At 47.1% G+C, this 14,910-nt stretch overlaps 1 protein-coding gene across 1 annotated transcript in view; it reads left to right on the top strand.

Moving 5' to 3' along the window:
* CEP89 (centrosomal protein 89) overlaps positions 1-14,910 on the top strand; it is a 62,166-nt gene that overhangs the window by 5,426 nt on the left and 41,830 nt on the right. Inside the window, exons 5-10 of the mRNA XM_018570743.1 lie at positions 848-950; positions 3,570-3,659; positions 5,388-5,747; positions 6,938-7,080; positions 11,973-12,023; positions 13,890-13,973. Coding sequence (XP_018426245.1) covers positions 848-950; positions 3,570-3,659; positions 5,388-5,747; positions 6,938-7,080; positions 11,973-12,023; positions 13,890-13,973 — 831 coding nt within the window. The remainder of the gene's footprint in view (positions 1-847; positions 951-3,569; positions 3,660-5,387; positions 5,748-6,937; positions 7,081-11,972; positions 12,024-13,889; positions 13,974-14,910) is intronic.

Here is a 14,910-nt window from a genome sequence, read left to right as displayed (position 1 = left end):
GGGGGGGGGGGGGGTGCTTCTGGGGAAAAAATTTGTTTTGTAGCTGGAGTTCTGCTTTAATGATCGAATTGCTCATCTGCATACACTCCGCCTCCGCATTCCGGGAGTTGCACCGCACACTGTTCACATGTACACGGTCTCTTTAGCGCCACGTAAACAGAGATAGAGTAAGAATATTAATTCGCACTTGTTTCTCTAAACAACTTAACTACATAATTGGCCTTCACAGCATCACCACCGTGAGAATCCTCTGCAAAGTAGCTCGGGAACTGTCAGAATTGCAGTGCGTGCAGTGACAAAACAATACCACCGGATGGCGCTGTGGCTGCAAACTTTACAGCACAGAATATTTAGAGATATTTAAAGGTGCAGATATATTTTGCCTTCCCTGGTTCAGCCCCCACCCCCATCATCAATGGGAGGATGAAATGGTTACAAAAAAACTTTCCATTTTAATTGCATACCTGTTAGACCGAGTGATGTCATCACTGGGTATCTGTGCAATGCAGTGCAGATCATGGCTGCTGGGAGGGACCGGCAGGGTGCTGTACATGCCTTCCTGAAAACCCTGCCTCAGTACTCCTCTCACAGTAAGCTGCACCTGACTGGCAGGATCAACAGGTATTTGTTTGGAGACTTAGGGGACATTACTATCCCCTCTCCTACGCGCACTGTGGCCCATCTCATTCTTAAAAACCGGGCCCCGCCATGTAGCCAGCAAAGCTTTGCTGAGTTCACTTTGCTAAGTGGAGCTGTGTGATTGGAGGAATGCTGGTCATGTGACTTTAAAAGGTACATTGTGCAATATGTGGGCTGAATGATCTCTCTTACCTTTCTATCTCTATAGAGACCTACAGCCTCTCCAGAGCAGGAGGAAATTGATGGCAGCGGAGCAACTTCTTCTGACATGGACAATTATCAAGCCTTTTCAGATCACTCTCCCGGAGAAGGTAATGTTTTTCTTTATCGGCACATAAAGGGGTACAGAAATGCTGAGGGTGTAGGCTTGTACCTTGGAGATGGCATACTATTCATGGGAACGGACCTGAGCTTCACTTCTTATATACATATATATATACACCAGCTCCTCCCCCCTTAGCTTTTACATTATATACCCGTTAGACTAATTTTATGTCATGTAGGCAGATCATGCTGATGGGAGCGGCCAGCAGGGTGCCGTGATGTTTTCAGGAAGCTATGTACAGCACCCTGCTGGCCCTTCCCACCAACATGATCTGCCTACATTGCACAGAAGCGCAGGGACCCAGTGATGACATCACTTGCCTCAGTACTCCTCTCAAGAGCCCTCAGCCCTGATGCAAGCAGTGGGCTGCCTCTTGGGAGGAGTTATGCAAATGTGATGGGTGGGTGTTTCTATGCATGCCGCAGACTGCCCTGGGTAGCACCCACATAGGATGCTGAGCCTCCATATTGAAAGAACTGGATTAAAGGGGCAGGTCAGGTTCAGTCAGGCACTCAAGCTCATTAGATGCACCTCCCTGGCAGGGTCAACAGGTATGATTGGTACAGGTATTGCATTGATTAAAATTTCACAGACCACATGTGAAGAGAACCCGTGTTTTGCCGATTCACTGAATGTGCTCCTCCCCCAGCATTACACACGCTCCTCCTCCTTTACTTTGTAGGTCTGTGAATATGTTTTGGTCACCTGACCACTCCTATATGAGCTTATTGGACCTCCAGTTCCAAAACCAACCATGGCCATTTATACGGAGCTTCACTTTGCGGTCATAACAACCTCCCTCTGCTCTCTCTCCTCCAATCAGCATGCTCCTTGTTAGCACACCTAGGACTCGTAGAGAGAGGGTGCTGGTGATCCGTCCTCTATCACCACTCTGTTGTTCAGTGACACTTCCTCCAGCCAGGTCCTTACCTTTTATACAGAGCAGAGGCTGGAGGTAAACATTAATACAGCCCCGAATATTGCTCAGGATACACTCAATAGGCATTGATCTTTATTGCAATGCTCTGCAGGTCCCAATACAAAATGTACCTAATGCACTTTTTAAAAAACTATTATTATCAATATTGATGAATTTAATACATGTTTGCATAAGGTGGACTACGCCTTTTTTAAAAAGTAACAAAGATTTAGAAAATGACATTTTTATTTTAAGCTTTTACTTCCATCCCCCAATATGTGTTATCTGCGACCTCAGCTAACCATTGCCACACATGTAATACAGAACACAAACACGGGTCATAAATCTGATTGATAAGTCGGCGTTGTAGTGCACATTAGCAAGAATGAGATCACGCTTGTGTCGGGTCTTTGGAGCGCATCGCTATCGTTCCATCACGGACATATTTCTTCTGGCAGACTAATTGAAGTTCCTCGGAGTCAGAACAAACCCAGGAACTGATTTACGACGGAACTCTTCTCCCGACCTTCCTAGTCCTCAATCTTCTGACTCTTTCAGTCCTGGATTGTGCGCCTACAGTTACATTGTAGATAGATTTGGTTTCGTTGTTGCATAGTGGGGAGGGGCTTTGTAGCTTTGTTGTGAGAATGCGGCCTGAAGGTCTAAAATGATCTAAATCCAACAACATAAATGTAATATATGGCAGCTTATCGGTCCTTAGATGTGGTAAGGATTTGGTACACATGTGGTAGCACTGGACCAATGGGTATGAGGATTGGTTCAGGTGTAGGTCTTCAATAGAGAGTGTTTGGGGGCAGGGGCGTCCCGAGGCTGGGTGACACCCGGAGCGGTAACCCAGTGTCACCCCGCCGAGACGTCACTGCGCATTGTGTGTGACGTCACCGTGCACGTGATGTCATCGTGCACGCGCGGCAGTATTCTGATACCTGTCGGTGGCCATCTTGGTGATGGACGCCGGCAGAGAGAGGAGGGGACAGTCACCCGGCGGTATAAGGTATGCCGCCGGGTCCCCTCCTCTCTCCTGATACTGTCGGGCGTTCGGTCCATGATCGAGCGCCCCACTTTTCAGAAGGGGGTGACACCAAAATGACTGTGAGCCATTTTGGTGTCACCCCTCCAATGGTGTCACCTGGGTGCGGGCCGCACCCCCCTTGTGACGCCACTGTTTGGGGAGTTGCTGGAGGTTTAGGCTGAAAGCCCGGGCCTGATCAGGTTACCCATTTTAGCCTTCATCCAGGCTTTAAAGTGATTGATTTTTCTTTTCTTTTATCATAAAGAAGCATAAAGAGAAGCCCTTTTTAAGACCTGAAGAAGGGAGAGGCCTGTCCCACGAAACGCATCGGCTGTATCTGATGTTCTTGAGCAATAAAGCTCATAAATTTGCAAGCTAGATGACCATTTTTTTAACTACATTTTCAGGATTAGATGTGGGGGCTGCACTTCTTCCCTTTTTTTTTTTGTTTTAATTTTATTTTCTTTGATCCTTTCACCAACACACTTCCTGTCCTAGGGTCACAACTCTCACTCGCTGTATGGAGGAGCAGCATTGTTACCCTAGGACAGGAAGCGTGTTAGGACTACAGAAACCTCCTCCCCTCTCTCCATCTCTGTAACATTTCCATTCGCATAGATGGAACTGATGACATTTCATTTTGTTTTGTGCAGAAAGCAGAGTTGATCCCGCTGCGGAGTCTCCGATACCTGAGCCGGACCCAACAGCCCGCAGATCCCGAGTGACCGAAGTGGTCAGATCAGGTAGCTTGCCTTTGTTAGGACTTGTTCACATGGGCTTCGGCTTGGAGTAGCGTGTACAGGAAGAGCTTTTATAAATTATTTGCAAAGCTTCTGGAATTCTTCAGACCGCTTTTAAAGCTACCTTCAGACCCGGCTTGTCATGTGACCATAAATTAAAGTAGAACTATAGACCCCCCCCCCCCCCCCCGATAATGCTTATGGCTCCTTTTGCTCACTTACAACTATTGCGAAGTCGCCAATTTGACAACTTCTAGTAGCTTGGACTACAGCATGGCGCCGTGACGTAATGCAGTCACTTGTATAGTCCTCTAGAGACACACACATCTATCATGTATTTAGCACCGTCCAGTCCTGACTAATCCAGCACATGTGAATCGCCCAGCACTGTGTGATTACCAGGCCCACAGACTGCCAGGGAGCCTTGCGATTGCTGGAAGGAGTAGTTTTTATAGTCCCTTCTGCAACTTCCTGGTAGCACAGCATAACCCCCTCCCTCCACACCCTTAGGTGGCTGATGCTGTAATGGGAATGAAGACTTGCAAAGAAACTAACAAGAGAGTAAGATATTCATTATTGCATCGAATTTTACTGCAAAATGCAGAGCTGTTGTGTGTGAAATATGAACTCAACATTTTGGTAATTCATAACTGTACTTTAAGGTGAGAATTTGCTTTATTTTTATGTAAAAAACAATTTTCTGGACCCTTCACGAATATCTGTAAATGTTTGCTTTGGGTGGATAATGGCAAAAAATGCTCTTTTTTAAATTTTTTTTATATACAGTATATCAATTTGAATATAGAGGTATTATAATACATTATGGCCTCTAGATCAGTGGTTCTCAACCTGTCTAACCTCAAGACCCACATTTGTCGTCGGTCATTAAGTTGCGACCCACGTTGCACTGCAATGGAACACACGGCAATGTGGGCTGCTGTGCTGTAATGGAGCTCCATCCATATGTGCATTGCTTGTACAGTTCCCATGCGCACCCTGTAGCGGTGCTGGAAGCCAGAATGTGATGTCACTCCAGTCCAGGCACCGCTATAGGACATGTGAGGGAGCTATAAGCAATGCATGTATGGGTGGAGCTCCCTGGCAGCCATACCACCAGTGCACCCCACCTCAAGTTGACACTCAGTGCCAGGCAGCATATTCTGAATGGCTGCTCAGTGCGAGAACTGATATTGCTGTACTAGAAGGAGGCTGAGAAGCCTCTCGCCAAGAAAAGTGGAAGTCATGTGGCGACCCACTGAACGCGTGGTCACGACCCACTTTTGGGTCACAATTTGAATGCATTTTGTTGTTGTAATAATACACTATGGCCACTAGATGGAGCTGAGAAACATAGAAAAGTATTTATTCACTATGCTCCTCAGCGCCAGCTAGTGGTCATAATGACAACAACAAACTGCATCCGAATTGGGAAACTCCATCTAGTGGCTGTAATGTAGTAGTATTATTATTATTATTATTATTATTATTATTATTAGTATTATTATTATTATTATTATTCTACATTCGAACTGGAAAAACTTTATTGCTATAATTTATTTTTGGCCTTATTTATCCAAAAGTAACTTTGACAGATATTCTCAGGTCGAAGGGCCCAGAAAATTGTTTATAAACAGATCTTTAAGTGTAGATTAATAAAAACCATTGGACAATTAGCTGTGTGGAGCCTGGCCAGAGATGAGCTTTACATTTCCCCTTTTATTTGATATACAGGTTCCACCAATTTATTGGAGGCTGTTACTCCCACTGGTGCATCGGAGGCCGTAGGTCGCCCTGCTGTATCGGAGGCGGTAAGTCACCATGGTGTATCGGAGGCTAAAGGTCGCCCTGGTGTATCAGAGGCGGCAAATCACTGTGGTGTATTGGAGGCAGGAACTCGTGGCTCCCATGAAGTAAACCAGGAGGAGATCAGGCAGCTTCACACAGCAAACCAGCAGCTGACCAACAAGAATCATGAGCTGAGCATTCAGGTGGAGGAGATGAAGCAGCAGATGAAGGCCTGGAGACTGAAGATGAAGAATCTGAAGAATGAGAAGGAGCTGGAAGAAGCCTGGAAGACATCCCACATGGGAGGTAACTGTAGAATTGTTAATCTGTTGGGGAGTTTGGTTTTGTCTGCCGATTGATGTTCTATTTGCCTGCTTCTGTTCTAGATGCTGAGATACTTCAATCCAGTGCACGTGCTGAAATATGTACTAAGTAGACAATGCAGTGTTGTAATAGTAAGCACCTGTACCTGACCTGGCCTAAAACATTTCTATAGCGGCGGCTGTGCTGAACTATTTGAGGGCCAACATGGGCAACTATGTTGGCCTTCAGTCTCATTCCTACATGGGCACCTATGTTGGCCTTCAGTCTCATCCCTACATGGGCACCTATGTTGGCCTTCAGTCTCATCCCTACATGGGCACCTATGTTGGCCTTCAGTCTCATCCCTACATGGGCACCTATGTTGGCCTTCAGTGTCATCCCTGTGGAGCTCTCTTGAATCTTAGGCCCAGGGTCTACATGAGGCTTCAACTTCCGTCCAGATTAAGGTTTAGCCTAAACACCTCCCGATGATAAGCGCCATCCTATGTCATTCAAATGAGAGAGCCTGCCCACTGATTTTCCACCATATGGCAGTTGAACGACATGGGAGCGTCGTTCTGGGATCGGCGGAGTTTATTCTTCACAATAATGGAAGCCCAATGTCAATCCTTCATCTAGGATCCAGATGGACTTTACAGGGACACATGGATCGGTTAGAAAACACCTCCTGATGATAAGCCCCGTCCTAAGTCATTCAAATGACAGAGCCTGCCCATTACTCTTAGTCTTCCACCATATGGCAGATAAAGGACTCGGAGGGTCGCTCCAGGATGGGCGACATGGGCCGGTTGGAAAACCAATGCATGTCATTGCAGTCATCGCATGGTAATAAGGAGCACTTCCGGTCCTCTATGGAGGAAGGTGAAATTGTCACCATGGTATGAGCTTTGCTGTGGTGTCATGGCTCATTAAAGTGTCATTTTAATAGCTCCATGACCGGAAATATGGGGAGGCAGCACAGAGGAAGTCTGAGGGTTCATCCGAAACTGACCGGAAATCCAGAAATTCTCAAAGTGTATGGACAGCTTAAGGGGCAGACGTCTTCCCGCTTACTTTTGGCGATATATATCGGCTTGTCAGTGGCCAACGTTGGATAAAGGATTCCTTTGATCATTTGCTCTGGGAGAAGCACATGGGGTTGCGCTCACTGTAACTCCTTTCCTTGATCACAGCAGACGCGGCGGAACTGGTCTCACTCCAGCAACAGGCGCAAGAATTGGTAGACGAGAATGACGCATTGAAAATGACCATCCACCGTCTCAACGTCGAGCTGAGCCGCTATCAAACCAAGTATCGCCCGTTAACCAAGGAAGAGGTACATTCTGGCTCCATTTTTATTGTGGGTTGCATGGGTATTTGTGATTTGCATGGACACTGGGGGGAGGGTGCAGCTCGCATCGGGTGACACAATCAGAGGGGATGACACCAAAATGACTGACCAGTCATTTTGCTGTCACCTCCTCTTAAATGTCAGGCACTCAGTTATGTGGCATGAGAGCCTTACAGCGGCATGAGAGAGAGAATGAACCTGGCATCGTAACTGATCCCGCCAGGTCATTATCCCCTCCTCTCTTTGCTTGCGTCCATCAACAAGATGGCTGCTGGGAGTAAAGTACATAACCGCGCATGCGCTATGACGCCACACCACAGACGTCATAAGGCATGCGCAGCGCCCGCACTGGGTGACACCCACCCTCATGCCGCTGCTGCTATTTTGATGAGTAATTTGCTTACCTAAATCCATTTTTAAAGCTGACCTCCGGCCTCCCCTTCAGTCTTCTATCTGACCTCCGGCCTCCCCTTCAATCTTCTATCTGACCTCCGTCCTTCCCTTCAGTCTTATATCTGACCTCCGTCCTTCCCTTCAGTCTTATATCTGACCTCCGTCCTTCCCTTCAGTCTTATATCTGACCTCCGTCCTCCCCTTCAGTCTTATATCTGACCTCCGTCCTCCCCTTCAGTCTTATATCTGACCTCCGTCCTCCCCTTCAGTCTTATATCTGACCTCCGTCCTCCCCTTCAGTCTTGCACAGTTGTACCGGCTCCTCTCCTCCTCCTCTGATATCACTGCACACTGGGAGCTTCTTGCAATGTGCATTAGAAGCTGCAGCAAGTCAGATAGAGCTCGCCTCATTTTCTGGCTGGAGGACGTCCAACATCATCCCCAGCCTGGCTGTCTTTTACCCCGTCCCTTTTCATTTACTGCTTTTCAGTTCTGTTAGCCATGAAGGTTCAGCATCACATGTGGGCATTACCTAGGGTAGCGTGCAAGCAAGTGGATCCTGCCTAGGAACACCCACTCTTCCAGACACACACACACACTGTCCTATCAAGGCAGTTTGACATTTGCATAACTCCTCGTAAGACATGGCCCACTGCTTGGATCAAGGCTGAGGGCTCTTGAGAGGGGTGCTGGGATGTTTTCAGGACACTATGTACAGCTCCTCCTGCCAGCAATGAGCTGGCTGCATTTCATCGACAAGCACAGAGACCCAGTGATGAAGAAAAAGCAAAGGTTTTATTATTTAATTAACATGTGGATGAGTTGTAGGTGACCGTGTCGCCCCCGCCCCCCTCCCCTTCCTTCCCAACAAGAAGATTACTCAAAGCTACTGCTTCAGGAGGGTTAGAAAACCTTGCTTTGCCTGACACATTCCCTTTAAACTGTCACCACGACTTGTAAGCAGCAATTCTATAACATTTTTTTTTGTTTTTGATATATTTTACATTAAACAGTACGGAATTGTTGTGACCCATGACTGACCCTTTTTGTAAATGCTGCTCCCTCCTTAAAGGAGAACTATGGGGTTAGGGCTTTTCCCTTTTCCCCAAAGTTCTCCTTAGGGTAACGGGAGGACACAAACTAGGGTCCTCCCGTCACCCTAGGCTCAGTATACCGCGAGCTACAGCTGTGTATACTGAGACGCCGCAGCTGAAGCGGATCCCGACAATTGTGCCGGGATCCGCCCAGCTGCGTGACTGACAGCTGGCTCTGCCTATCTAGAGGTAGAGTCAGCTGTACCCGCCCCCTCCCCCGTCCGTTCCGCCAGTCAGCGCTGGAGGATCGGAGGGGGGAATCCAGCCCCTCCCCTGTCACGGCAGAGAGCCGTGACAGGATCGAGAGGTGAGCGAACGCCGGTATGTGTTCGCTCACCTCCCGATCTACTGAGCCGACCTGTGACAGTCTCATTGTCACAGGTCGGCTAGAACTATGAGGTGAGTGAAAAGCACACCTCATAGTTCTCCTTTTAATATACATAATATGGTGGAAATCTTCCATTTCTCTGCCTAATGAAATGGTTACTTCGGCTGTGACTTCCAATTCAAAAGTAACTGTGCTGGAAGAAAACCATTTTCTGCCCCAATAACTTCCGCGCCGGCTCCAGTCGTCTGCCTGCGCCGGCCAAGTGTTTGAGATCACATAGCTTTAGCTGAGCGTGCTTGCGGAGTGACATTTGAATTGAGTTACCGGAGGAGAGCGGAGCCGACTCTCTCTCCTGCCTTTCCATTGTCCTGCGCTCGTGTTGCTTGCTTTCACAAGGTAATTTGTACTGCGGTCTTCGGTGATAAATAATGCAGCTTATGTCTGCCCTGAGAGTAATGGGATCTCTCATTTACAGTACGAGGGAGAGCCAGCGGGTGAGAACCACAGTCACATATTCATTAAAAAGAAAAGGTCCTGTCAAAACAAGACTGCACAACGGGGCGGGGGGGTGCGGGGCTAAGCTGCGGAGTCAGAGCTGCGCGGGGCCGAGCTGCGGAGTCACTGCTAGTAGGGGAGTGCTGAGCTGCTGAGAAAACAGCTTCTTTGCTTTATGAGCTGCCATCTCTGTACTTTAGCAGATTATACTCACATGGATATCTTCACAAGAAAATGGTAAAAATCCCTTTAAATTTAGGCTGCTACCTTTTCAATCAAAACTCTCACACCTTGGCGAGTTCTCGCTCTCTCACCGTCTCCCTTCGCCACAGAAGCTCAATGAACTGCAAATGACACATTTCCCCTCGTAACCGTCCACAGACTCCTAGCGTCGCCATATTACCTCCTAATTCTTTCTGACAACGCATCCCGCAGTGTCCTTCCCGGGAGATTCCATTCACTACTCTGATCCAGTCGATCAACAACGAGCTGTGAATTGGGGTTTTGGCACATTTTTTCTTTTGAACACACTTTATTCTTAGCTGGAGAAAAGGGGATGGAAATGTTTTTTGAGTAAGAGGCAATTTGAAAGAAATGTCAATATTTCCCAGTGAAAGCAGCAGCGAGTTCGGTTTGTGTTTGTTTCCGCCGCGGATAATGACAGCTTGTTCTACCAGTACACAGACGACGCCGGAGAGGACTGTCTGTTCCCGTTCGCCAGTACGGGGTGAACAAAAAGCTAGACACAAGGCTTTTTGTTACTATTGTGTTGTCCTTAATCATTCCTCCGATATGACTTTTATCTAATAGCTTTTCGCTGTTGGGGGGGGAAAGAACATTTCAATTAATGATACACAATTGCTAAAAAAGCAAACGCAGGGAATTCAAAGAGAACCAGTCACTCTGTGTTCACTGAAATATCTATTTTATATGAATAGCAGACGGGACCGTACAAGTTATAGCCATGGTTCTCAACTGGTGGGTCATAACCCAAAAGTGGGTCACGACCCCATGTTCAGTGGGTCGCCGCATGCCTTCCAATGCACTGGGTGAGAGGCTCCTCGGCCTCCCCCATAGCTCAGCACTGTCAGTTCTCGTGCCACACTGCCATTCAAAATATGCTGCCTAGTGCCATGTGTCAGCTTAAGGTGGGTGATGGGCTGGGGGTATGGCCACGAGGGAGCATTGCATTGCCATTCATTTGAATGGCACCCAAACACACCTCCCGCCCAGAATTTGATCGCTTGCACTGGAACATGCAGTGCCGCAATGCCGTGCATTCCAGTGCTGTGCAGTTTGGGTCAAGACTTAATGATCAAGGACAAATGTGGGTTCTGAGGTCATGCAGGTTGAGAGCCACTGTGTTATAGGGAGAAGGTACAAAAGGAAATCAAACCTCCCTCCGACCTAATCCGTGTGTAAATCCTTCTTGGGTCAAACGTTTTTCACATGTCTCATTCCATCACATTCTTGGAGAGGTACTGCTGCACACCTTACTGGAACCCCTATGTATAAAGGAGGGTACTACTAAAACCTGATGAAGGGGACCCTGTGTGGCCCCGAAACGTTGTTTTTTTGACAGTCAGCATCAATAAAGAAGATGGATTATTGACACAAGACACGGGTGCGCTGGGGACATTTATCATATATCATTCCATCACATACTCCAAAAATAAGAGAATTATTCCTCATTTTAGTACAGTCCTTTACATCTCTTCTGTTCTATGAATGCTTTACTATGCAGCCGATTGGCACCTTGTGCTGCTTCTCTCCCCCAGTCTAACCTCTGCCGTACAGGGAGCACATGAGGCTGAGGCTGAACCAAATTTTGGTACTTGTGTACCTAAATACGTGTGTACAATGATGTACTTACATTAATGATGTATGTCTGCCCTGAATTGCCTTCATTTGTCTCCTTAGATCGATCAGGAGTTCAGTTTCAAAAACATATATGCCCTGTATATCATCAAGGGTGCTATTGATTGCACTTTCCTCTCTTAGTATCCTCTGCACCTGAACAGTTTGGATGCAGATGTTCTATTTTTTTATGTATTTTGTAGCCTTTATATCCAAATCCTGTTACATTTTATATCTTCTGCTGAGGGGCGGAGACAAGACCACTCACCCTGCACAAGGGGAGAGAGAGAGAGAGCAGCAGTGAGCGGTCTTTATTACAAGAGGGGGCGGAGACGAGACCAGTCACCCTGCACAAGGAGAGAGAACAGCAGTGACCGGTCTTTATTACAGGAAGCTCCAAGTCTCGCACTGGATTACTGCACAGATCTGGAAGAAATACACAAAGCTCAGCGAGATTCAGGAAGAACACACATGGATCTTGTATGTGGACAATATTTAAATATCCAGGAGTTCAGCTTTAAAGCAGCAAAACATTGGCAGAGGGACATTATGGCAGGGAGGGCTGTCTGTAAGGAAAGTTCTGTTGGAAACTTTCACATATCAGGGTGCAAGGTCATTAACACTGTATAAGGGAAAAAAAGTTTGACGGTCTATACATACAAATCTTCTTTATGCTTTATTTCAGTTTATTTCTTATTTTCTAATTTTAGAATCTGAAGATTGGTGGGTTACCTCCCAAAGGACCTCCACCGCCGTGGCTGGTAAGTTTAAAGGTCCAACATCTGCATTTACTACGTGGTCCTCCTCCTGGACCTGTAAATATACATTTGAAGGTACAAAAATAACACCCAAACCAGGAGAATCGTATTGATCAGATCACCGTTCTGTGCCGGTGTAATGAGCACGAGTTGTAAAAAAAAGACTCGCTTGTGTGTTCTGCTTTATTAAAGGAGAACTATGGGGTCAGGGCTTTTCTCCATAGTTCTCCTTAGGGTAACGGGAGGACACAAACTAGCGTCCTCCCGTCACCCTAAGCTCAGTATATAGGGAGCTGTGTATACTGAGACGCTGCAGCTGAAGCGGATCCCGACAATTATGTCTGGATCCGCCCAGCTGCGTGAGTGACAGCTGGCTCTGCCTATCTAGAGGCAGAGCCAGCTGTACCCGCCCCCTCCCCCGTCCGTTCCACCAGTCAGCGCTGGAGAATCGGAGCAGGGAGGGGGGAATCCCTCTGGTATGTGCTCGCTCACCTCCCGATCTACTGAGCCGACCTGTGACAGTCTCATTGTCACAGGTCGGCTAGAACTATGAGGTGAGTGAAAAGCACTCGCCTCATAGTTCTCCTTTTTAATGTGACGCTAAACACAGGGGTTAAATCTTTAAAATCCATTCTTCAAGTCCCTTAACTATGAACAACAATGTCTCTTATTTGTGTATCACTCAGCTGGAGATCCTCAAATCATCTCTGAATTGGTGCGGACACTGTCCTTCCTTCTGGAGGGGGGGCTACTTTTGTTCCCCATGGTCCCTGTGTGTGCTGTAAAGTAGTCACCGCTCCAAGCTCACTCCCGGGATGGACTACAATCTCATGTTTAGTGTAGTAATCCGTATTGAGCTTGTAATCCCGCATGGGAGTGAGCTTGGAGCGGTGACTACTTTACAACACACACAGGGACCATGGGGAACAAAAGTAGCCCCCCTCCAGAAGGAAGGACAGTGTCCGCACCAATTCAGAGATGATTGGAGGATCCAGAGTAATACACAAATATGATACATTGTTGTTCATAGTTCAGGGACTTGAATGTATTTTTAAGATTTAGGCTGGGTTCACACCTAGGCGTATCGAATATGCGCGTTTGTCGCGCGTTTCGTGACGTGCTTTTTTACCGCGATTCGCTGTATAAAAACGCGCGACAAACGCGCGTTTCCGAGGGCTACTTGGCTGTAACCCAATGGAAACGCGCGACAAAAACGCCCCAAAGAAGCTCCTGTACTTCTTTGGGCGCAGGGCGTTTTGTAGCGCGTTCATACGGCCTGTAATACGCCCAGGTGTGAACCATACCCATAGGAAATAATGGGATTTCGGTGTTTGAGCATTTTGCAGAGCGTTCGAACGCGCTAAAAAACGCCCAGGTGTGAACTGGGCCTTAACTCCTGAGTTTAGTGTCACTTTAAAGGAGATTAAAGTCCCGGCATATCTTCTCCTGGTATACAGTGACATCAGCATTGTAATAGGAATACATAGTAGAGTTGTTTCTGATAACACAATCAAAACTTGTGTGAAAAAAATCCCTTTTATGTAGTGAGCGCCGACTTCCGTCTGCCCGTCACTTCCAGCAACTTCCTGGATTCCCAGTGTGCTTTGTATATCTTTCCCTGCTGCTTTTATGTGATGCAATCTCCATTTTCTCAAGACTACATATCCCATCATGATGTTACATTGTTCAGACGTTGAGTTGTAGTTCAGGCGGCAGGCTTAGGAGTTATTGTAGAAGGATGTCTTTGTGCCGTCTTTAATCTCCGTAGCGATCGGCATTAGATTAAATGTGTTATCTGTGTCTCTTGTAACTTCTGCAAACATCCATTTGCCTGAAATCCTATCAGTGAGATATTATTATATTGTGCAGCTGGATATGAAATACCTGTCACCGCTCTTACTGGCATATGAAGACAGGCTGAAGGAAAAAGACCACTTGATCCTGTCGTTCGAGGTGAGCGCAAATTGATTTATACACATTGAAAGTGAATCTGTTTCTTTTTCTTTCCTTTCTTTCTGCACGTATTTTTGCCCCCTACCTAAAATACTTACCGTGATTCTACACCCGGGTCCTCCTGTGTTTGTTTACATCCCGTGGCAATGTCCTCTCTCTCCTGCCTGCACCCATTTAGTAGAACCCTTGGGGTTTGCCTACCTCCGTCTTTTGGCCAGGAGGCACAGGTAGACAAGCCCCATAGACTTCAATAGGGCTCTACTGCTTAGGCAAGACCAGCAGAGGAGGGACTTTGCCGCTGTATGAAAAGAAACACGGGAGGCCCTGAGCGCAGAATATTGGTACGTCTACATCTGTATACGTGTAATAAGTGCACTTTGTCTGGTCTCCTACCACATTCCATCGTGGGCACCCAGGAGGGACAGAAGAGCCCAGGACACATGTCATGTGTGCAGCACATGTTCTTCCAGATCTGTGCAATAATCCAGTGTGAGACTTGGAGCTTCCTGTAATAAAGATCTCTCTCTCTCTCTCGTGCAGGGTGACTGGTCTTGTCTCCGCCCCTGCTGTAATAAAGACCGCTCACTGCTGCTCTCTCTCCTTGTGCAGGGGGACTGGTCTCGTCTCTGCCCCCTCCTGTAATAAAGTCCGGTCATTGCTGCTGTTTTTCCTGTTTTTCCCTTGTGCAGGGTGACTGGTCTTGTCTCCGCCCAATCCTGTAGTTTTTTCCTCTGGCAGCCTGTAGTGGGTGGGGCCCGCTGGGCCCCTCCCACATCTCTCTGCACATGCTATGTACAGCACAGTGATGATGTCACTGTTACTTTTTGCATGGTGATATCTGAGTTTCCTAAGGTATTTGGTGTCGAAAAAGTGGATAAGAATATGTTCAAATGTTTTTGTGCCCTGGAGTTCAGCATTTAGTTCTGTCTGCATCTTT

This window comes from Nanorana parkeri, unplaced genomic scaffold (genome assembly GCF_000935625.1).
Source record: "Nanorana parkeri isolate BGI_ZX_2015 unplaced genomic scaffold, ASM93562v1 scaffold1590, whole genome shotgun sequence".
NCBI classification, from domain to species: Eukaryota; Metazoa; Chordata; class Amphibia; order Anura; family Dicroglossidae; genus Nanorana; species Nanorana parkeri.
The sequence above is the reverse complement of the archived record's forward strand: the minus strand, read 5'-3'. Positions and strand labels throughout refer to the sequence as shown.